Source organism: Sceloporus occidentalis, unplaced genomic scaffold, assembly GCF_023333645.1.
Source record: "Sceloporus occidentalis isolate IW3139 unplaced genomic scaffold, rSceOcc1.0.p SCAF_61, whole genome shotgun sequence".
Taxonomy (NCBI): domain Eukaryota; kingdom Metazoa; phylum Chordata; class Lepidosauria; order Squamata; family Phrynosomatidae; genus Sceloporus; species Sceloporus occidentalis.
This window is the reverse complement of record NW_028317041.1, coordinates 1928757-1952817: the sequence shown is the minus strand read 5'-3', so window position 1 is coordinate 1952817 and position 24061 is coordinate 1928757. Positions and strand designations below refer to the sequence as shown.

Sequence of the window (24061 nt, the reverse complement as noted above, 5' to 3'; positions counted from 1 at the left end):
TCATTGCCATTCAAATGAGAACTCTAACAAAATTTCTCATTATTTATATCAGATTAAAAATATGTTTTGCAGTTTTGTTTTGTTTTACATATTAGCCATTTGTATGTGTTCTAGGTGTGTTATCTTAGCCCAATCTCCTTAATATACTGCCTGTGGTAAATGATACAGTAACTTATTCAATCACCCAGCTGGACACTAATGAAAGTCTATGAAGGAACAGACTTCATTTGCATTGCCATAAAGAATCAGCTCAGTGTGGTGTTTTGGCAGGGAATGTCAACCACAATATCTCGACTGACAGCAATGGCAGCCTCCTGGTCTTCAGATAAAGGAAGCTTATTGGGAGAAAATGAAGTGACAAAGCTAACCTACATTACTGTACACAGCACTGCGTTTTTCTTTCATTTATACATATCATGACTATGACATTATAAATCACCCTAAGTGCGTCTGTAAGTCTGTGGCATGATAAGAATTACATTTTCGAATTCCTCTGTCCTAAACACCCTCTCTTGTACAGTAACCAGCTCTCTTATACTTCCTCATCATGTCTGGATTTCACACTAGGCAATTTAGTTATGTACTTAATGTGGCCCCCATAGACAATCTCTACCCATCAACCCACCCGCCCCCTTTGCCTATTCCCTAAGAGGTTCCATTTTTTTTCCTAATCATTTCTTTTAAGCAGAAATGGTGTTTGGGCCAAGGGGCACATGAAGTGTAAATACAACTCTGGGACGCTAACTAATAAGCATCACTAAAAAAGAACTTATCTATTGAAAGTCCAAAAGGACGCTCTAAATGGTAGCCTAAGGTTCAAGGATGAAACGGATACTATTTTAGCTCCGTTGTATTTGTTCTTTGCATCGGATCTTCATGGGAACTTAGGAAGTCAATAAACCAAACCTTTCTATGCAACGTGAGGCGAAGTAATGATATTAAAACAATCACGAGACATCTTGGAATAGATTTAAGGAGTATGAGGGAGACAAGAATTGTGCCCATAGCCACAGAGAGAACGCAGTCCCACACATAGTTTATTTTATGCAATTTGGTAATTATGTGAAACTGAATATATGGCTATAGTGCTTATTGTTGTCTTAAAATATATGTTAGAAACACACATATGAGTGTTTACAATGGATTCCATCTCTGACAGAAAAGCTCTAACTGCTGGCCTTCCAAAATTGAAATTGTTATTCATAGGTTTTGAGAGAGCTAAAATAAGCTCAAATAAGTAGAAGTATTTTTACATACAAACTTCAAAGTTTCTATGGTAACTAAATGCTCCGAAGCACTTTTACAATGCTCATCTAATCTGCCATGATAAACCTGTGTTTTTCAACCTTGTAAATTGTGAGGCCCCAACTCGCTCCTTTGTTAATTATATAACGTACCGGCAGCGACAGCATTTATTGCCAAGTAAATGCCGGTAGTGCATTTTCATTTGCATAAATAAGGAAACGCTTTTGGAAGCACACTTTGTTTCTATGGATCCAGAATCCACTGGCTATAATAATATATAAAATAATATATCTAGCTATACTGCCCCCGATATACATATATACAATATAGTGTACAAGTCAAACACAGTATCATATCACCTTAAGAATTTGACTTTACATTCAGCATTCCATCAAATCTATCATTTTATTATTTATAATATTTAAGTATGTTTTTCGGTTTCTATGGTAACAACCTATTGGTGTATGCTTTTGTGCCACATTATAAGTGTTCCTAGAAAAAAATTACAACAGAAGCGAAATATCGACTTGATTAAAGAATGATTTCCGGGAAGGGTTTGGGCATTCACCGGTACCGGGAATGATGTGTCTAAATGTTACATTTAGTTACAAAAGTGTTAAAATTAGCAGAGTAAGTAGGTCATCAACAGAGGAGACCATTGTTTTGAAGCCAATTGTATCATTGGAAAGGACCTCATTGCATTATGGCATTTATTTTTGCCTGGTATGCAGGAGGTAGCACCCCTGAGAGGATTAAAAGCAACAGGAAATGTTTATTATGAAGCAAACAATGCTACATGTGAGATGCATCATTTGGCCCCATCTCTAGAGGTCTTCACTTGCTATGTTCAGACTCTCTATATCTCGGGAATAATATAAAATAAATTAAATGTACATTAGGAATGCTTAATCGGCTTATTCAGAGCTATACAAATATTTAGCGCAATGTCAAAAACATTAAATGTACGGCAGTATATAAAGTGGTTTATAACCAAAATTTGGGGTACTAAGGCAGCTGCCATCAGATTGTGAACAGTTTACATAAATTGACCATGACACCCCCTCGAAAGAATATTCTATATTAAAAGTACTCTGTGAGTACTTTAATGTGCATTCTTCAAAAGCAGAGGGGGGCAAGAGTCCTTACCTGAGGTGGAAACTGCAGCCCTGCAGCTGCCCTCCTCCTCTGCGGTCTGAAGATTCTTGGAGGTGGGGAAAGGGGCAAATGAATATAAGAGATTATGCAGAACCCTCCATGCATAAGCGAAAGGGACACCACAAAAGTTTAAAGTAGCTACACAGCTATCACATGCGTTAAAGTATATATTATATTATATGTGACGAGTTGCAGCATTTGGTTTTGCCTTGTTTTGATATACATTACATGTGAAAGACGGCACGACGACTGTTTTGATTTACAAACCACCAGCAATAACCTCTCCTTTTAGTCAAGCATATATTTTAATATGACATAGCAAGCATTGTTTCTGTGGTAACAAACTATGCAATAATGTGGTAAAAACATCTTTTTTTTTTTTTTTAAACAGAGTTCTATGGAACGCAACCAATGGGTTTTAAGCTCTGGGAAACCAGCATCAAACTCATAGCAGCAGGTAGCGGAGATTCATCTTATGGTTTATTCATAACCATAAATATTTGTGCCACGATATTTTAATAAGCCCAACTGAACATCAGAATTTCAATGAAACCAAACAAAAGAGAAAAACTGATGTATCCCTTCTGTTTAGTTAATGGATATTTTTTGGGTTGAGACTATATATGAGCATGGGGAAACTTGTAAAATGTATATCACCCGATTGGAATGTATGGATTGCTTGTGCAGATGGGACCTGACAAGATAAATAAAATAATGTGTGCTACAGCTGTAAACAGATATATTTCATACAAAACGTATACTTTAACATAGAAAATGAGAGGCGATAGAAAACATCAACATGAATGCTTTTAATGGGCAGTGAGGTCGATCCTTCCTTCATCTATACGTTAGCGCTAAAGGGATCTCATTTGTCCAGCAGATTAAAAATATATATATACTAATTCAAAAGGACTGCGTAAATCTATAAGGAATTGTGACTCATAACCTTATATCATATATATATATATATATATATATATATATATATAGTATTTTTTTATTTTAGGCTGCGTCAGAAGCTGGCAGCGTTCACAGAGAAGCTAGTTAAGCTCTGGAGATAATGCAGAAGGCACTGCGTAATATCGCACATTGCCTAAAACAGAAATGGGATTCCACTGGAGCTTAAACCGGTTCTCCTGCTTCAAAAGCCAATGCAATAACCACAGAGCCACTCCTTCTTTAATAAGCCAAAATGCATTTCTAAATTAAGGTCATGGGACGAGTCCTCTTTATTGGCTACCCTGGTTGTCATAGAACAACCGGGGTAGCTCATAGAGGGCTTGTCCCATGACCACTTTGGCCGGTCTAGATAAAATCTTTCAGGACTAGATCAAATGAAAGGAGGGGTTTTATTCGGCTCAAATGCAACTTAATGGAAGTAAGGAACACCATTGCACAGAAAGGAGTGGTCTGGTCAGCAGGACACCAGGTTTGCCCTTTACAAAGAATTGGGGACCACTCTTCACGTCCATAATGTAAGCACATCCAAGAGGTACAGGTGGTCCAGGGAGACATCAGACTGGCACCTGTCAGTCAAGAAAGAATTATCTCCTTCGTTATGCCGATATAATTTTAAGGAAGTATTTTTTTTCTATATCAGCAAAAAGGGCTTTCTAAAATGTTGAATGTGTTTGCCTTGTATCTTTTTTTCAGCATCAATCACTGTGTAACCTTTGGCACAAAAAGAAACTCATCCTGACTGGTTATTACTTAATAATAAGATGCATGTTCTGAGGCTCGGGGATTGCGTAGGGCGTGCTGATGCACTTGGCAAGTTGTGTACTAAAGAAATGACTCGCTTCCATGGGCATCCACGTAAATTGTTCTGGGAGGGGTGGCAAAGCCAAGAACTGTAACCTTTTCCGTTTCTTCACCTTCGTGACATTTTTTAAAGGGATTTGACAACCTACAGGAGGGAATTTTATTTTAAAGGAGGATAAGAAGTGTTAGAACAAGGTCATAGGCTAAAACTAGAGGGTCAGAGGTTGAGATGTAAGGAAGTATTACTTTACTGAGAAGGTGGTAGATAAATGCAACAGCCTCCCGTCAGAAGTGGTGGAGGCTAATACCGTAAGGGACTGTAGACACGCATGAGACAGCTATACTGACACTGATCACATATGGTGAAGTGTACTGAAAAACTGCCACTGTCATGTCAAATGAAAGAAATAAACAAGACAGAATGCAGAAAATTACACGACTCCTACTCTCACAGTCTGGAGCCACCAGTCGTACTTAGAAATTCTATTTCTAGAAAACGCCACATGAACAACGACAATCTCAATGTAAAACTTGGTGGGGAACAGTAATCATTTTGGCTAAAACTGCTGTTAATTCACTTTTGGGCCAAGAGGTAGAGAAAAAAATGACAGGTCATTTGTTTTTAAGTGCTGCACATATAGAACCAAAATTATATATATATATATATATATATATATATATATATATATATATAACAATTTGGCAAATATAGGGTTAATATATTTACAACAAATTCTAAAGAACAATGTGGCTACAATGCTGGTAGATGTAATGATTTCACCCCCCTTACCAAATATTATAAAGCTTTGCTGTTTGAGTAATAAGATATAAACCAGAAAGTAAATCTTCTACTACAGATACCGGAGCTGACCACTTTCCCCCAACCAATTTTCAACCTAAAATTGGAAGGAATAATCATGTTGTGAAAAGACGGCTTCTGTCTGATTTACAATTATGTTGTCTTTGCAATAGATAAATATTGGTTATTAGAATCTATAGACACGATTACATAAGCTAAGTACACTGAACTGTATAATGCACCATTTAGGTAAATGTCAGGACAGCTTAAATCAAGCACAATATCCGAATAGACAACAATCACTCCGTGGTAATCCGTATGAACAAAAAGAAAAATGGATTCATTTTGCCTTTGCAAAAAAAGTACCTTGAGTAATATTATAAACTTTTGCTTGGGATCCTGGTTCCCGGAGACACGTGCATAAACACATAAATAATTTGAAGAAACCCTGCTTTAAACATCATCCTAACAGAGTCTGGAATATAATTTTGCAGCATTGCTAACCCTTAAGCAGGGAAAGTGGTGCTTATGGGTAAATACTTATCTGCGTACTAAAAGTAGTAAATGTTTGAGAGGTTGACCAGAAACCTAATACATCTCCAGGTCTTTCTTGTGAATGTCACACTCACGTAGTTCTTTTCTAGTTCCAGCCACATTATACAGTATGGATGACTTTGAAGACGTTACTTACAGGTTCCAAGGGTTTAATGCATTTCTAAGTGTCTGGTTTTTGGCACGGACGCAGTTTTTGGGGACATAAGTAAAATCTCGCAGTGTGAACGTAAAGAGGGACGGAAACTTTTATGTGGACTCCAGATGCTCTGCTTGAAATCCAGACAAAACAGAGCTGCAAGCCTCTCAGGGAGGAAAAGTAGGTCAGAGATGCTTCCAGAATCACAGCCGAGAAACATAAAATATCAATGCTTACTGTGGGGGTGCACCAATCCGGATCATAGTCATTTGAGTGGCCTTTATATGTAAGCAAAAATGCAACGTTTATTAAAAATTGCACGTTCTCTACCCAATCATACAATAATACACAATAGTTGGCTAATAGTCTGTTTCAGTTTATTTAAAATGAGGTTCTAGATTAAAAAAAAAAACAAAACACGGTTGCCTATGACACAAGTTTTACTGTCCCTTTAAGCACCATTACATGCATAATTGGACCCCCTTAGGCTTCAACCAGGAGCTCTGCAGTGGTGTGGCTTAGGGCAGGATATATAGGGGGCAGTAACCCCTCTGCCCCACAAGCAGGGATGTATCATCCTGTTGGGTAAGCAGGATCCCCGGGGCATTTGGCTCGTGTACGCACGGGGGGGGATGGGTTGTGCGAATAGCCAATAAATAGTAGCCACAGCGGTAACTGGAGGGGGGCTGGGGTAGTGCCATGGGTCAAGCCTAGGGCAGTTCTCAGCTCAATGACACCAGCATAAAGCATCATACATTTTCAAATTCAAAAATGTACTATAGATGTCTAGATAGCAGGGCTACCTGGATTTACCAGAATAATACAGCACCATTCACAGCCGGGATGCTAAATGTTTCAAAAGAAGTTTTCCACATTAGCCCCTACCATGTGGCGAAATGACAAAGTGCCACATGAATTTTAACAGCATGATAAATAAGATGTACAGTGCAAAATTATTCATACGTGTTATTACAGAATTCTGTTTTATTATAATTGGAGAAACATCTAATTAGCTTTGATTCAGATAGTCTAATAGCCTAACAATTAGAGTCTCTGCTGTAAATTGTTTACAAGGTCATTAAACCAGATTTCTGATTTAATTCTTCTTAATCTAATATTGAAATGAGGTTAGCTTCCCTCACCATGCACGATTAGCAGAGCTTCAATGAAACTTCTCTTTAAAAAAATATTTACATTTATTGATCCATAGAATAGTTTATTCAGAATATGTTTGGGAATATATTGTATGTTTGCACATTGGCATCTATTTCATTAAGCCTTCCTGCGTGCGGTTACTAAATCATTATGGAGGAAAGAAGAAGAAAAAATGTTAAATGTATATTTGTATTGTTAGTATTTACAATATAAAAGGCAAATTTGGGTCTTTGATGTTTTTAGTTCTGTTCATTTAAAATTTCCATTTTATGTCTGTCCTAAGAAGCTCCCCCCAATACAGCTAAATACACACTTAACCAATAAGTACATATATAAGGAAACCATGATATAAGGCGATAAGATAAGGTAACACTGCTTTTCGGCTTTTCATAATACCTCCCATAGTAAAGGGCAGGTAAAAAGGTTTGAAATCAAATTGCACCATAAAAAATCTGTTATATTCTATTGATTATCTCAAGGTCAGATAAAATTGGAAAGAAAAAAAAAAATTAGCTGAAATAATAAAAATTAGTAGAAATACAGCCAAAAATGTTTTTGTTTGGTTTTTATGAAAAATACATGAAATTGTATGTGTAATCTGTCCTTTACATTGAGTAATGTTCCACATGTTAATGTATTCCATCTTTACAGTTAAACAGGTAAATATCTTTCTATTTTCCGTGACAAATGTCCTTTTGATGGTCTGCATGCACCTTTGTATAGCTGCCTGGCAACACGGTGTCAAGTGTGTGCAGAAGTAAACAGGGAAGGTTTCACATGCTTCTCCGCCTGCTCCATAACCATTATGTAACGGCGTTCTCACAGCGGAGTTACACTTTTAATAGACTCCAGAGCTTGGGTTAATATTTAACTGTCTATCTGTGTCTTTGAGATGGTATTCATTTTCCTACTTAAGACTATGGAATCGTATTTAATTATATAAGAATTACTGATCGACCCCAGGTCTCTCCAGTAATAAAAACGGTCATAGTCCAAAGCATTGGCCCTCAAACCAGTCCACAAGTAGCAACAGTAGCCCTGGAATTGTATCCTTATGCGGTTCCAAAGAAACGTGGAAGGGGTTTGAGGTTGTTTCTAACTGATTTGTGAATTACTGATATAAAGGGGAACAAAAAAAAGCAAAAACTAGAAAGGGCAAAATAGATGTAATCAAATATAAACAATATTTGGGGAAATATCCATCTAAATATTCAGTTGACCTGCGAATGTGCCAGTTTGGGATGACTTGTGCATCTGGAAAGTAAGCGTTTGGCAGTATTTTCCCATTTATTAATGTAACTGTTTCATGAGCCGCACATCTGTGAATGGATTGTTTGGCACTGTTCTTATATCTGTAGATGTGTCAATCTTTGAAAATTAAGTTGAAAATGAAGAGCTAAAAGCAAGCATATGGGTTGATTGGAAATAAAACATCTCAATATTCCCATAAAAGCGGGTCATAAGCAACTAACTTGCACAGCATCCTTGTGAGAACCACTTCAAGAAATGTCTCAGCCCTATAACATAATCAAATAAAATTCAATAGTGTCGTGCAGAAATATTTGTGCCAATTTAAAAGGCAAACTATAAAGTGATTATATATAATATAATATAATACAAACAATATATATGAAAAAAAGGTGTTATGAATAATAAGGAAACAATACTTTTCCACCCGCCAAAGGGATTGTTGTTAGGAACTCAAGAGGAGCTCCTAAAAACAAATACAGGTGGAGACCGGAAAGCAGGAAGCAGGCTGAGGAACAGGAGCCGGGTCTGGTATACGAGGGGTTAATCACCTACAAGCCGGGTCTGGTACACAGAGGGTCAATCTCATACGAAGCCGGGTCTGGTACACAAAGGGTCAATCTCATACGAAGCCGGGTCTGGTACACAAAGGGTCAATCTCATACAAGCCGGGTCTGGTACACAAAGGGTCAATCTCCTACAAGCCGAGTCTGGTGCACAAAGGGTCAATACAGGAACGAAGGGCGAGAACACACGAACTGCACAGCACAATAACTGAGCACTGAATGAGTCTCAGTGCTCAGTTTTTGAATTACCCGCTCGTGAACGCCACGCCTACATGCGTGACGTCACTCAGGCGCGTTCCCCGCCGTCCGCGGCAGGGAACGCATAAAGTTTTGTTGTGACGCGCGCGCGCGCGTCTAGTAGCTGGCGTGGAGGAGGCGCCGCGAACGGCGCGGGACCTGCCGGATTGGACGGGCGGGCGTCCCGGTAGGTGCCGAACCCCGGGACCCTTACAGTGCCGAACCCCGGGACCCTTACAATTGTATGGGCTTCCAAAACTCCTTCCCGAAGAAAACAATTATCGGTCAACACGATAACGCCACAGAACGAAAGCCAATTATCGGTCCACACGATAACAGCACGGAACGAAGCAAAGAGGCAGAAGGTAAGGTATATAAATATTTAATTCGTTTACAAACAAAAGTGCGGTATGCTCACATTTAGGATCTCTCTCTCTCTCCAAGCGGACAACTTCCGGGTGTATTGTGTGGACCGATAATTGTTTTCTTCGGGAAGGAGTTTTGGAAGCCCATACAATGCCTTTGGCGGGTGGAACGGTTCAATTTATGTCCAGAAAGTTAGAGCAAACTATAATGCTCTCATCAATGTGAGTGGGATACCGCATTTAAAATACCTGATACAGATTTACTGCTTTTACGGAAAACACTATGTTACTCTTTTTTTCTTACATATGCGAAAACACTGGGAGAAAAACCACAACTGAAAAACTGAAAACACAGAGTCGAAAAATATAAGTACTGTTTCTTTATTATTCATAACACCTTTTTTTCATATATATTGTTTGTATTAGATTATATTATATATAATCACTTTATATTTTGCCTTTTAAATTGGCACAAATATTTCTGCGCAACACTATTGAATTTTTATTTGTATTTTGGTAGAAAGGGGTTATACTTAAGTGTTTGCAGCACCTGATATATACATATTTTAATTTTCACTTTATTTTATACACATATATATTTTTTGTTTAGCGCCTGAACTTTTATTTAACTCTCTTATAACATAATCAGACCATGTTTCACAATCTAAGTCAGCCCTCCGTTTTTCTTCTGAATCATTTAATTCCTATTCAGTTAAAAGGAATTTAATTTTCAATTTGTATGTAAGTAAACATGATACGCTTATTGTCACTAGTATTTACCATGGAGACCTGCATCTCGCGCCCATGATTGCTGTGATTAAATAAACATGAGCCTGGATGAGGCCTACAGACACCTGGCACTCAAGAAGAACTCAAGAAGAAATTGATAAGCACTTTAAATTGTCATTGGTGCGTAGGGCTTGCATTACGCGACTTGTATTACAATAAGCCATTTAAAATGGTCACAAAATTGAAGAGGGAATGGCACAATGGAGTGCAATTCTGTAAACGTTTAATGGTGGCATACACACCATAGCATCTACTAGATCCTTGATTGTGGCAGTGATGACTTTAAACCCTTTGAGTGTCGAGGTATATTTTTCCTCTAAAGAGACCGGGACAGTTTTGCATTTGTTAGATTCAGGTGACAATCGTATAAACAAGACTTTACCTAGGGGCACCTATATACTTGTTTATTCAGGACAAGTTAAGCTATTCACAGAAACCTTGTTTAAAGCAAACCATGAGTTTAATTACACAAAATATCGGCACTGCTCAACCAAGGAGGATTTAAGCTAAACTTAAAATAAAGGAGTTAAACAGGTATGGAACAGGAATTCTGAAAATGTGTAAACTCCAAACAAAGTTCATAATATTATTATTATAAACAATCAACCCCGAGAGTAATAGCATGAGGTACCAGACACAAAATACAGTTAATGATGATTCCTAACCACTGGAGTCCAGGGTAAATCACCTATTTCCTCCTCATTAAGTTCACCAGTCTCCCATCCTTCAAGAAGTACAAACACCTTCAACATCTCCATAGGGAGAAAGGGTGTGAAAATGTAATGAGTTGTTACAGATGTGTATATAGTCTATTAAGGACTGCTTCCTCGCTGTAAAAATGAATTAAAATACCTGAAATAATTACTAATGACCAACCATCATAAGAAGGATTTTTGTTACCCACATTGATGTTAAAAGTAAAGAAATGTACAAAATTAAAAACAAATGGATTGCCTTGTGGCTATGGCAATCTGGTAATCGTTCAAAAAAAATTATCGTTGGCAACCCAGTGGTGGGAGAGATCTTAATAAACATACGGATGGGGCAGAATCTGGTGCAAATGTTTAAAAGTGCCAGAAACGTTATATTGGTTGCTATGGCGATAAGACCATATTTTAAACTTTCCACCGGAATCGCTTTATGTTGTCTGTGGATTTGTATTTCTCATAGAAACTGGGAGGTTCAGGTGGAGTGGGTGAGAGGCCTCATTATACACCTCTTTCCTTGTCATTATAAAGAGAATACATGAAGTCCCGGACTTACGTGAGTGGATCGCTCAGAAACTCTGTGCATAAGTCGAGTTTTATATAACTCGAAGACATGTTTTATTATACAGTATATTGGACCTTAACGTCAGGGCTCGACAAATTCCAGGTCGCCATGGCGACTGAGAATTTTGTCCTGGCTCCTAGGTCAGGGGCTGCAGACCAACATTCACGTGGTGCGGCCGCGAGGTGAGGTGGTAAGACCGACGTGTGTGTGCACGCCGGCCGCTTTAATTTTATTAGGCGTTAGGCGGGCAGCTTGCACACACCATGCTGCTGAATGGCAGTACCTCAGTGACGCTCTTCGGGCTCACAGAAGATTTCCTCGTGACGGGGAGAGGATAGGCATGTTGGAGGAGAGTTGGGGGAAAAAAGAAAAGCGAAAATGTAAGTATTAAAAATAGTTAGGGGTTCAAGTAAAGTGGAGCTATATTTAAGGGAGGGGGGGGATTCCCTTGGGACATCCTGGCTCCTAACTTTTTTAGCTGGCTCCTAGATTCAAAACAGGTTACCAGTAGACTGGTGCATTCAGATTCCTAAAACAAGGAAGGACCTCCAACAAAACAGAGCGATCTGAATTTCCGCTCGCATTTAGTTTTGTTTTTTTTCTTCACTCTTGCTCAGGTTATCTCGCTATCTCAATGTCTTCCCTCATCGACCACTTCCCTGTCCCTGTGTCCTTTTCCACATCTCAGCGTCTTGCCTTGCATCTTTTTGTTCTTTCCTCTTTTCTGCCTTCATTCTTCACCTGCTGTCGGCTCCACAGCCCAGGCTTCCCTGTAGCATTTCTGAAAAAGGTGGATCTTTCATGCACATCCTCTCCCCAGACTGGAGGAATGGCAGGAGATTGTCCCTTTGGTGTGCCGCGTGGCTTTACTCCATTTTGCGGAAGTACTCCAAGTTGCCAGAATATTGCAGAAAGAGAAACACTTTGCAACGGAGTGGACAGCAGGGGGGAAGCCAAAGAAAGACGTTAGAAGAAAGTATACAGAAGAACAAGAAAAAGCAAGAAAAGAAGCAGAATTGCAGAAAAGGAGACGCAACACAGAAGCGGTCAGTGGAGAAGATGAGTTACAATTAATTTCTTCTTCAAAATCTTTTCTACGCGAGTCTGGATTTACGTATATAGGATCTACATAAATCATGCTCTGTCCATATAATATTTTATTTTCTAGACAAAGTTCCTTCAATGTATTGTAATTATGATGCAACGTCTGAACAATGGCATTAACTATATTATGAACATAAGTGTTCCCTTACTCATTCTATATGTTGATTGCTAGCACAGAGGCTCTGTGGAATTTCTCTGCTATTTCCTTCTAACATTCCTATCATTTCTAATGCTTCACATTTGTTACAACATGTTTAAACAAAATGTAATTTCAACGATAGCTACAGATTCAGAATATAATTATCCTGCCATAATTAAGCAAAGGGACAACTTTCTTACTTAAGAAGGGGACATTACTGAAACATGCAGTATACACCTTAAACTTAATAGACGCTTCTATGCTGTAGTTACAGGATTTGTATAGCACTAATATTCTCTTTATATAATAGGATTGTTCTCCATTTAGTTAGCAGGCTCCTTTTAGCGCTGTACATCCGCTGCGTAGCCAACCAGTTAATTTCCCTTTATGAATATAAAAAGCTCAACAATTTGGGGGGCTCTAAGCACTTGAGACTTGAGGGCCCACGTTTACTTCAAGTAATAAAATAATGACTATGCATAAAATATGGTACATAATATCAATGATCAAAAATGTGTTTTAAACAAAAAAAACATTAGACTAATACAAGTTAACCTGCTTACATTGTAGCATCACCCCAGTTTTCACCCTCAAGCCACTGATTTTGTAACGATGCCGATACTCGTGTATGCAAAGTAATGTTTAAAGGGACATACAAATAATATTATGACAGCGTACCTGATGAGTAATGAGATCACCGTCAGAAGTCTTTCCTATTTATGGTTTGTTGTTGCCATAGATAAAAACTTTTTTTTTTTTTTTTTTAAGTTTGATGGTGTGTACATTCAATGTAATTACGGTCCCTTTAATTAAAGTTAATTAAACCGCAATATTACGAGAGTAGTTCACATCAGGCATTGCCACATCGCTATGACTTACATTACGACGAAGCCAATATTCAGAAATGTCAGTCGTCTGCTGCAATATTTACTCTGTCTAACGAGAGCAGAAATTCACAGCACAGCTCCTCTCTACTTCCACCTCCTACAATTATAGGGACCTATCAATTTTTAAATGTTTATGAACAAGAATTATTCATTAAACTCCCAGTAAAATAATGAGAGGAATGTATTCATATGTTACCCAGAAAAAGAATACATTAATTGAGTAATGTTTATTCATCTGACCAGGTCCCTTAAATAATACAAGGAGAATATTAATATATATGAGATCGCCACAGATTTAAAGCTACACAATATATTTCGTCAGTAATGGAAAACTATCCTTACTACTCGATATTTTTGATGAAAAAGCAAGGCGTCGCCTCATTTTCTAATATTGTCAATGCTCAGTATAACATTTTAGAAGAAAGCTTAATTCTATCTACTAACAATGTTCTAAAGTAGGATTGTCGAACTCCATGCCTTGAGCCCTGATTAACAGATCAATTTGTATTTAATTCTTTTTTCATATGTTTTTACACCGGTGACGTAAGCGCGCAGTACAGGGCCAATTCTTTAAATAATTTCTTCTGGAAGCCCGCTAGGTACTTAAGAGTTTCCCATGCATACAGGTAACCAAGAACGCTATTTAGCTGGATCCATGCTAATGATCAGAATCTGCTAATTATAAAATAAAAATATTCATGCAAACAAAGTGAATAAGTTGTACTCTTAAAAAAACAAAGAATAAAAAAAATATTTGGGAACTAAAATGTAATTTATTAGAACAACTAATTTGAAAACAGTTTAAGGATTTTTGTGGGAATAACAACAAAACCACAAACCACATATACTGTCATCCAAGTACAGTGGCCGCTACTAAACCTAGTGGACCAGTAACATGCAGATGTTGAGACAGTTGTAGTTAAATATGAAGACCTTGGAATGCTAGTGAACTACTATTCCCATAAACCTTCACCAACTACTTGACGGAAAGACTCGTAGGATTGTGGACACTTCAAAGTTTCATTGCTGGTTAATGACGGTTCAGGAACCTGCATTCCAAAAAAGACAGAGCCAGGGAAGGTTCTCGCTCAATGCAGAAACAGATTCATGCATAAAAGCAGCTCCGGCTCCGTCCCAGAGAATACGTTTTAATGCATCTCCGTTGTTGGTGAGAACATTTGCATTCACTGATTCGTAATAACTTACTATTCAGCATCCACAAGAAACTTCTATTATTGTATAAATGAAAGATGAACGTATTTAAGTACTAAAATAATGCTCTTTGGAGTGTATAAATATTGCGTGGCATCGTAGTTAATTGTTATAGTAAATTTAAATGTCAGGATTATTATTTGAAATATTATTAATGAACCTGGAGATAAAAAAAAAAAAAAAGGATTTAATATCTTACGTTCTTTCCTGTATGCCCTTAGTACTGCTTATTTGAAATGTCCGCAGCTTTTTCCGCAGCTCCAACTAGTATTTTGTGTAATAATGCCTAAATCTGATTTGTGAGATTTTCTTTTGGATCGATGTTCCATTAATGCAAAATTTAATCGCGTATTGCCATAAACCAGGTGCATGCAATGCAAGAAGGGGAAATTCCCTGTCTGTATTAAAGAACAGACATCCATATTACCCGTGTCCCAATGCTCCACGATAATAGCCTTGCGAATAACTATGCGGCAAAGTGTCCAAAGATTTGTTTTATTCATATTTTGGCAACTCTACATAAGTGTGGATACATAAAGATTGGCAGTAATAGGACATTTAGAACACTATTGTGTTTACCTACACTCTTTCTATTTGCATAATATAATATATAATAACTAGGCAATTTTACCCAAGGCTATGCAAAAATAATGCAATAAATTAAAGATAAACAACAACAAAAAATAACTCATGTGTTAATGCAGGGGTGGAAAAATCCCGGGGAGCCTAGCAGCAGTGGCTTATGGATTTACCTCTGGCTTCTAACTTTTTATGACATTTTATGTTGATCGCTATGAACATAATCCTTTAACGCAATGTCAAGCTGACCCCTTAATTTTTCTGCATGGTGTATAACTTTGCCCAGCTCTGCTTTTTATGGTACTAAGTCCACCAAGGATCCTACGGAAATGGAGCAGTCTTTATTTTGTAGACTGGAACTGTGTGCTGTGACAACATGCTGGGTTTGGTTGCTGCCTTGGGAACGAAACATTAAAAAATACCACGGACAACCAGGAAGGAGAGCTTTTCAAACTTTTACTTTCTTATTTTTTTTTCACTGCGCCGTTTGGAATCAAAATAAAGAACCTGTCATTACAAGCCCAGCACCCTAAGGAAAACACCAGGCCACCTACAGATTTTCCAATTAATCCATCTCTCATGAGAAAATTGCTCTAAATGAGCAAAATACTAACACATATTCCGCTGCGCTCATGTTTTTCTACACTTTTCAACCTTTGTCAGCCAAACAATTCAACGGCACAAGCTTTAAAGGAACAGAGCAACTTGGAGGAGAGTTAGGCATATGCAGCAGTTTCAACTACATTTCGTTAATTTTAATTATTGTATTTCAAACAACATAGCATGCGAGTAAATTTTATTTCTTTTAACAGTTATTTAGATGAACTCTTACACCAATGAAAAAGGACAAAATGTATTATACATGTAAGCTTGCGAGCAGGGCTCCCTCCACCTAATGTATCGGTTTGTCTTAGTCTGTCAATTCTCGTCTTGAATATATGTTTTGTATTAAGCGCTACGTAGACTGTTGGCGCTATATAAATAAAAGATAATAATAATATATATATTCAATACAATATACTGTAAACACTAACGTCATGCATTCCAATACCGTTAAAAATACTCAATATTAGACTCACTTTTCCACCGGTTGCACACTGGATAAGCCTAGGGGTGTAAATTCTGTATTTTGAATAAAAATTAGCTTACAATTATTACATTTGTACTAGAATATTAAGAACGAAGGCCCTCCTTCTTTCCTAAATGCAAAACTTGTGTTGCTAAACTAATAAACAGCATTTCCTGTACTGCTGCATGTCCAAAACCATTCCCAACAGTAAGTCTTTCTTCATGTAAAAGTTTGTCTCATTCATATTTTTTTGCTGGGAACACATGTGGCATGAAAGCGGGTGCTGATTGGCTATTGCCATAGAATCTGGGAAAAAAAAGCTTCTTACAAGTTTCTGTGTTGCCTTTATGGGTTAACCCTTCACAGGAAAGACTAAAATGCCATCAGCTGAGGTTTATCTGCCTACCATACTAGATAGCACACATAATGTTTTCTTTATTTTGAACATAAACTTTAAAAATAGGCTAACTATTATAATATCACCCTGAATATATAAAAAAAATAACAGTAAAACACAGAAACTGTCCACGTGCCTGAGGAAGTGGCTTCAATCACACGCAAAGGAGCCCTCTGCATAGGAATGACACCGTACAAAAGGCCACTGCTTTCAATTTTCCTGTATTACAAGGCTTGCCATTTTTCGAGACTATTTGGAAAGTTACTGCAACTAGGATTTATCAGGTTGAGCTTTCGTCACAACAACGAGCAAACAAGTACTTAAAAAGCAATAATTCTTTTTCTAAGACGTGGCATTAAACTGTACAAACGAACAGACCGATAGGCAAGGATGATAGTACACTGAGTAGCTGTGAACGGGTTAACATAAGGAGCAAATATGTATACATTTTTGTCATAGCCCAAAGTAGCAAGAAGATCGCTGTTGAAGATTTGACATATTCCTTGATCTGAAATTTGACAGGTCTCTGGATTTGAGACTCTTTGCAAGAACAAACAAGCTTTCAAAATCTCAGCGTTCAGGGCAATCATGTCCAACATAGTTATTTAGGAAAACATTCAAATACTGGTATTTTTATACATTGAAGTAAAAAAGCATAATACACTGTAAATGGTTATCCCATTTTCGCTCCATGAAATGTATTAAGCTTCAACAATACACGTTTTACTTTTGTGCACTTCAGTGTCCCATCTGGGCGACCTTCTGCATGCAAATAATGTACACGTAGCTATACTATCTATGCTATAGTAACAACACAACTTGTGAGTATAAAGGGGAGGAATGTCTTAAAGGAGACCAAATGGTTAAACATTAACTTTAAATAACCTAACTTTTAATATAATTGCCACACGTATATACTATTAACTTCAACTATTACAAAAAAAAAAAAAAGAAAGATGAAAGGTTCAATGGTAATAACAGTAATATAGAACAGAAATACTCAACAGAAATTAGCAAAATCACTACAATCAGCATTTTTGGGGCAGATGGGCAACTGAAGATGCTTATGTTGATTAGCCAAGATTAGCCAGTTTAATTAAAATAATGGTTTTGCTTCATAAAACCTTGCTCCAATATTTTCTGCCTGGATTGATGTATGTATGTATGAATGAGTATTTTTACATGCATAACAAGGTGCACAATTTGAGTATAATAAAGACAAAAGGTATTGCAACACTAAAAATTAATATTTCAAAATATATATTCCAACGAATAAGATGATCATGAGTAGTTGCATGTGTACATTATATTATATATATATATATATATATATATATAATATAATGTACACATGCAACTACTCATGATCATCTTATTCGTTGGAATATATATTTTGAAATATTAATTAAGATGATCATGAGTAGTTGCATGTGTACATTATATTATATATATATATATATATATATATTCACATATATACACACTTTAAAAACATGGGGAATTTTGAATTACCAAAAAACAAGCTTTGCTTCTCATAAGTACGCCACATAATGTTGATATGTAATGAGGCAGGCCTTAAAAACTGGATTTGTGTTCTGTCCATCTGTTACGACTCAAGGGCTACGCTCTGGAGCCCAAGACGCTTCTCTCTTTTTCTCAGATGTTTCTTTGAGAAGCCACAAGCCAACAGAGAAGCCTCTGACTCAGGAGAGAAGGTTTAACTAAAACATAACTCTTTATGCAACATGAAATTATTTTGTTAGGTTGGATAAATATGGAGGATAGACTCCACTTTTACGTAACATCACTTTAGGTCTCTTGTTAAACTGTGTATCTCTCAGCACTACTGTTTTCTAGCGGTGCTAAAATATTTAGGACATTCCTTAGCATATATTTATCTCTATAAGTAGCCACAGTTAAAAACGCTACAAATTACTTTGTAAATACTTGTCCACAACAGTTCTAAACATTCCATGGAACAAATCCAGAACCATACAACAATATTCTGTATGAATGTGTACACGAGTGTTCCTATATGAAATAACAATAATGACTACTTATTTTGGGGACGTACATAAACAGAGGTGCAGAGTTTAACTTGACCCTCTATTTTTAATTTTATTCTGCGTCTATTATAAAGCTGTTTGGTATAAGAAAGAAAGAAAAAAAAAAGATTTACCACGTCGACGTTTTGTGTATTTTTTAGTCTCAGAATTAAACTCTGTTTTTTATCTACATACAAGCTATTATCAATTGAGAGAAAAAAGTCTAGTCTTATATGTTTATCTGTTCTGTTTTGCTATGGGACTGCAACAGAACAATTAATTGGAATTGGGTCAATGTTTAACTACGTTATTACATAATGTATACATTAGGTCCCAAACATACTGAAATTGTACTTTTTGATGGCAAGACATATATAACAGGGGTTCTCAACCTCACATGTACCCTACAGGGTACATCTATAAAGGGCCAGGCAATCCAGTGGTAAGTTGTAAAGAGATCATAATAAGGGGTCTCTGTTAATAAGAATCTGATACTAGTTATGCTTAGAAAACAAACTGATTGCAAAACCCAACTTTAATTCATTCTATATACGTAGAAATAACAATGTTACCGCAATACTCTTAGCAGGAATGCCAGACGACTCTTCTTGTAAAAGAAACATTTTTAGTTTTGTTCTTTATAAAATCTGATAAGCCAGTTATCCTATTATTGACAGCGATTTAACCAAAGTCTCCTTCTTGCATAGGAAAACTTTCTCCAGAGCACAGATGATCAGCTTTCTAATGGGAATGACTATATGTCTTTCAGACATATACAAGCAAGAACTTATGCCAGTTGTCAGAACTGATTATGTAACAGCAGCATAATTTGTAGCTGTTTTCTTTCTTGGGAGCTATTGAGACAGGTCTTTGTTCTTCCCCTTCCTTTTTGTTTTGTGATGTAATTGCGAAAGTTGTGTGATTTAAGGTGAATTACACATGCCAACAGTCAGGGCTTTATTAAAACCACTGTTAACCAAATACAAATTTTTGAAAACAATGAGAAGGCCAATCTAGAAGTGTATTTGCACACTTTGTGTGGGTAAACTAAGTTGTCAATAGTATGAGGGTGTTAGGAGTGTTTTTTTTTATTTTATTATTATTTATTTTACTATTATTTTGTTTACTATTTTAAAACTTTTGGATTGGAGGTAGCATAGAGTTTTCTTCCAAAATGGTATGCATTTAGTACAAAGACATTAAGTGGAATCCCTGATGATGCCATGGATACATCAATGGAATCTATATAATTATTTTTGATATTTTATTTTTTCAGCCTGATTTGAATGACTCTGATCAGCCAGAATGTGGTTGGTCTGGACAGATACTTGCTGAAAGACAATGCCTGATCCTACAACTGAGCATTCAAACAGTAAAGATATCCTAGTGCTCACACAGAGCACAGTTGCAACAGAGCCAGTGGTGTTTGCTCCCCCTGACAGAGGAGAGGCCATACGTGTATAAATAACAAGCATCCCACTACAATCTTTTCTTGCAAATGTAACCAATATGCTGAACAAGAAAAAATATATGTAAATAATATTTGTCAATATAAACCTCAATACACAATAAGGTCTATCCAAATAAATATTTGTGTATATATAAAGTATTCACCAGCAGTATAGCGCAGTCCAACCTTCCTGTGTCTAAAGAGGATCCACTGATATATAGTACCATGATTGTGGGAGGCTTACCAATGATGAATGCATACTAAAATACTAAAAATGGCTTTCGTAATAAAACATATTTGTTCTTAGCTATTAAAAACACAGGATAGGGATTAAGACCGTTCACTGTTATACATAACTCCTTGTTGCAAAAATTACAGTGTGCAAGGGGACTCTCAACAAATAAACAAAATTATTACTCACCTTGACATATTTTCTGGAATGTATCCTGAACCTGGGAATCCATCACTTCTCCTGGTTGACAAAGAACTCTGAGACAATTCAGAGTGTGTTTTCCAACTGTCAACCAGCGAGCCTACTGGAGGAAATTGACTTAAATGTTGGAAAGATTGATCTCTAGGACGTGACAAAGAGATAGTGCCTTGAGCTCCAATCCTGTAATGAAATGACTGTCCAGTTGAGTTAACACCACCAATCACTGAAGAAGGCATGCTGTTCTCTGGGTAAAAGTTACTGTCATTGTTCTCCTGTTTAATCCCTATAGATGCAGCTTGATTAGAAAAGCCTTCACATGTGCCAACAAATGATGTTACAGGTGGTCCTAAAATTCCAGAAAGGGAATAGTAATCTTTGTCATCCATGAAGGAAAAGTATGAGCCATCAATAAACGGAAAAGGATTTCCTGACTGGTTACTCTTAAAGAGAGAATTAGAACATGTGTTTTTACATGGCTCTTGCTTTACAGAGATTGGGAAAGAAGAATCGGAAGCCACTTTGCTATTATCTCCAAAACATGAACTCATGAAATTTCCATCAGGGTCTGGCTTAATAAACTTCACCATAGATGTAGTAGTATTGGACATTTCATCCTCCATTACTTCCAGTTTTGGAAACATAACCTGTTGGACGCCTTTATCTTTAGTTTCAGTAGCAGTGTCCTGAGCAGGTCCACATTCTGTAGACATGGCTGCAGAGGGAAATCCTAAGGCGTTGTTTGCAGGACTACATATTGAAGACCCCATGGAACTTGCCGCAGGACTAGAAATAGTGGACCGATTATTGGCATTGGAAGGACTGGATAGAGAACACCTTGTGGTTATATTCCCAGGACTAGACACCGAAGGCCTCATAGTAATATTATTAGGACTAGATACTGGAGACTTTAAGCTACAGTGGCTAGGTGGGCTGGAGATAGGTGATCTCATACTACTCAGTGGACTGGACAGTGGTGATTCCACAGTGCTTGTATGAGCAGGGCTGTGAGAAATTGGACACCTGTTATCAATGTTTGGGGAGCATGAGACAGGAGTTCCTTGATTAACTGGACTGTGTACTGCAAAATTTCCAAAGTTGGTGGGACAAGTAGTTGAAGAAACAGAGTTTATTCCAGTGGGGCTGCAAACAGAAAGTGTCATGTTGGAGGGGCTACTTGTGGATGAGGATATCGGGCTCCTCACAGTAATGTTTACATTGCTATTTACTGAATTCTCAGAGTCAAGAATTGACCTTACCGGCTTATTTTGAGAATCTTTTTGAAAAGTTCTACGAGCATTTTGTTTGTAAAACTTTACAAGGTGCTCAACTTTTGAATACATATTTCCAGGACCAACTGTTCCTTGATGGTTCTGCTGTTCATAAGTGTAATCTGCATCTCGTATAGAATCCATGTACAATCCCATAGATTCAGCAACAGTTGCAGAAAGTTCTTTTGATTCCAGTTCAGGTTTAAGTTCCTGTGTTAACACACTAGACTGATTAAGCTCTTGCTGAAGGCAAGGGAGGAGATCTTGTTTCTCTTTACCGTCTTCTTCTCCAACATTTTCTGAAAAAGATCCGGATATGCAGCTCACATTTACAATTTCCATGAAAGGGTTCTCAGGAGTCTCTTGCCCGGAACCTGAGGAAGAGTAGTCCATGGACTGAGGAGCTTGACCCCATCGCCTTTCCATATCTACTCCTTCCTGGAAGCTGTGATATCCTTTTGTCTCCATATCTGGAAAAATATAAAACAAAGATCCATATTGAAATTGTATTTTTTAAATCTTACGATTATGGGTTTACATTTATTTTCATTGAGAAAATGGGCTATTGAATTTATGTCACAATAAGCTTTTTATAGTTCAAGTATAGTTCAAGACATGCTAATCATTAAACTGCTATAAAGATGATTGTACATCTGGCAAAAATGTTTTGCATTTATTTATTCAGACAACATCAATTTATCCTTAGAGCAAATTAAGGGAACTTTGGGAAAATGACCACAAAGATAACTGTTAATCACTTACAATGATTTTGGGTGCCAGAAGAAATATGAAAAAATATGAATATGTTTTATTTGTATTAGGAGTTGATTACAAAACTGAGTTGGAGTTACCTAAGGTTTTTCTCCAAGAGAAAAATAAATGAAATACTTGACTTTCTATTGTTTTTTTAAAATGTTAATATATTTTATTTAATTAAACCCAATGTTAAGAAAACATAGAACTTTAAGGCAATAATTTCGGACTTCGTAAGCTGTAAACTTCTTGTCCAACATCAGTGTCTGACCTCACAAATGCTCTACTTGATGGGCAAAAAATACCACACTCCCGAAGACAGCGGGAAAGGGGGACCAACTACATATTATGTCTATGTAGTGTACTAACACATACATGGTAACTCACACACACATACTAACATACACAGTAACATACTTACTTACTTTCATACACATACTAACACAGTAAGACACACTCACTGTAGTGTTTTTGGTTCAGGACAGCTCTTCTGCTTCCTGCTCCCACGCAGTCCTCACATGAGGATTGCATGTAAGGCCGGAAAATGACTTCATACCACACACTCAAACTCAGCACTAAGGAAGCACGGTATGCCTAGTCAGGGGGAGGGGGCTTTGTGGCTCTGGTGTTGGGGGTTCCCCTGCCAAACCTTAGGCGCTAGGAAGAGATTTTTTTGTCGTCATGGTGATCTGGGACCTGGGGTTTGTTGAGCCCTGTCTCTATTGAGTGATATTTTGAGGTTTAACCCCTTAAGGACAATGGGCGGTCCCTAAACCCATTGAAAGCAATGCATTTTGAGCCCGTACATCTACGGGCTTTGTCATTAAGGGGTTAATAAAGACCGAGTGTTTAAAATGTCTCGTGTCTAGCGTCATCCAAAGAAAACTACAAATTTGACACTACAGTATGTATGATGAGTTGGCTCATGGTGATGCAGACACTGTCTTGTGATGGCATTGTGAACACGTTACATTTTACTTTGATTAGGGCAAAGTGATTTGAGTCCTAAAGACTTACCATGTCTCTTAAAAAGGGGTGTATGGAATGAGATACATTCATAGTTGTGAACTTTCAGGAGGCTCCAGGAATAATTACCAGGCCTCCTGGTCAAGAAATTTAATCTAGGGGTGAATGAGTGGTATCTGGTCCTGCCCATTGGCTTTCCTACTCTCACCGTCTTCCCACTTTCATTCTGCCCATTCCCCACACCTCTCAATGCTATTACAGCTAAGACCTGTCCCTATACGTAGCCAACTTTGACACCATAACTTAAGAAAGCATCCCCTTTCTTGCCACCTATAAGGATAGGAAGAGCTATGAGGGGGTCAGCCCTGGGAGCTTTTCAGGTGTGGATTTGTTACTTGTTTATCTAATTGCATACTGAATGTATGTATTTTCTGTGTCCCTTTTTAAGAACCTGGCATTATACAGACACTGTGGTA

The 24061-nt window shown here is 37.4% G+C and overlaps 1 protein-coding gene across 3 annotated transcripts in view; it reads right to left on the bottom strand.

The window, feature by feature from the left end:
* The window catches only part of LOC149287398 (mineralocorticoid receptor-like), a 146965-nt gene extending 124631 nt beyond the window's left edge, over positions 1 to 22334 (bottom strand). For all 3 annotated transcript variants that reach the window (XM_089492946.1, XM_089492947.1, XM_089492948.1), the window contains exon 1: positions 20587 to 22334. In XM_089492946.1, coding sequence (XP_089349072.1) covers positions 20587 to 22334 — 1748 coding nt within the window. The remainder of the gene's footprint in view (positions 1 to 20586) is intronic.
* Between the last annotated feature and the right edge of the window lie 1727 nt (positions 22335 to 24061).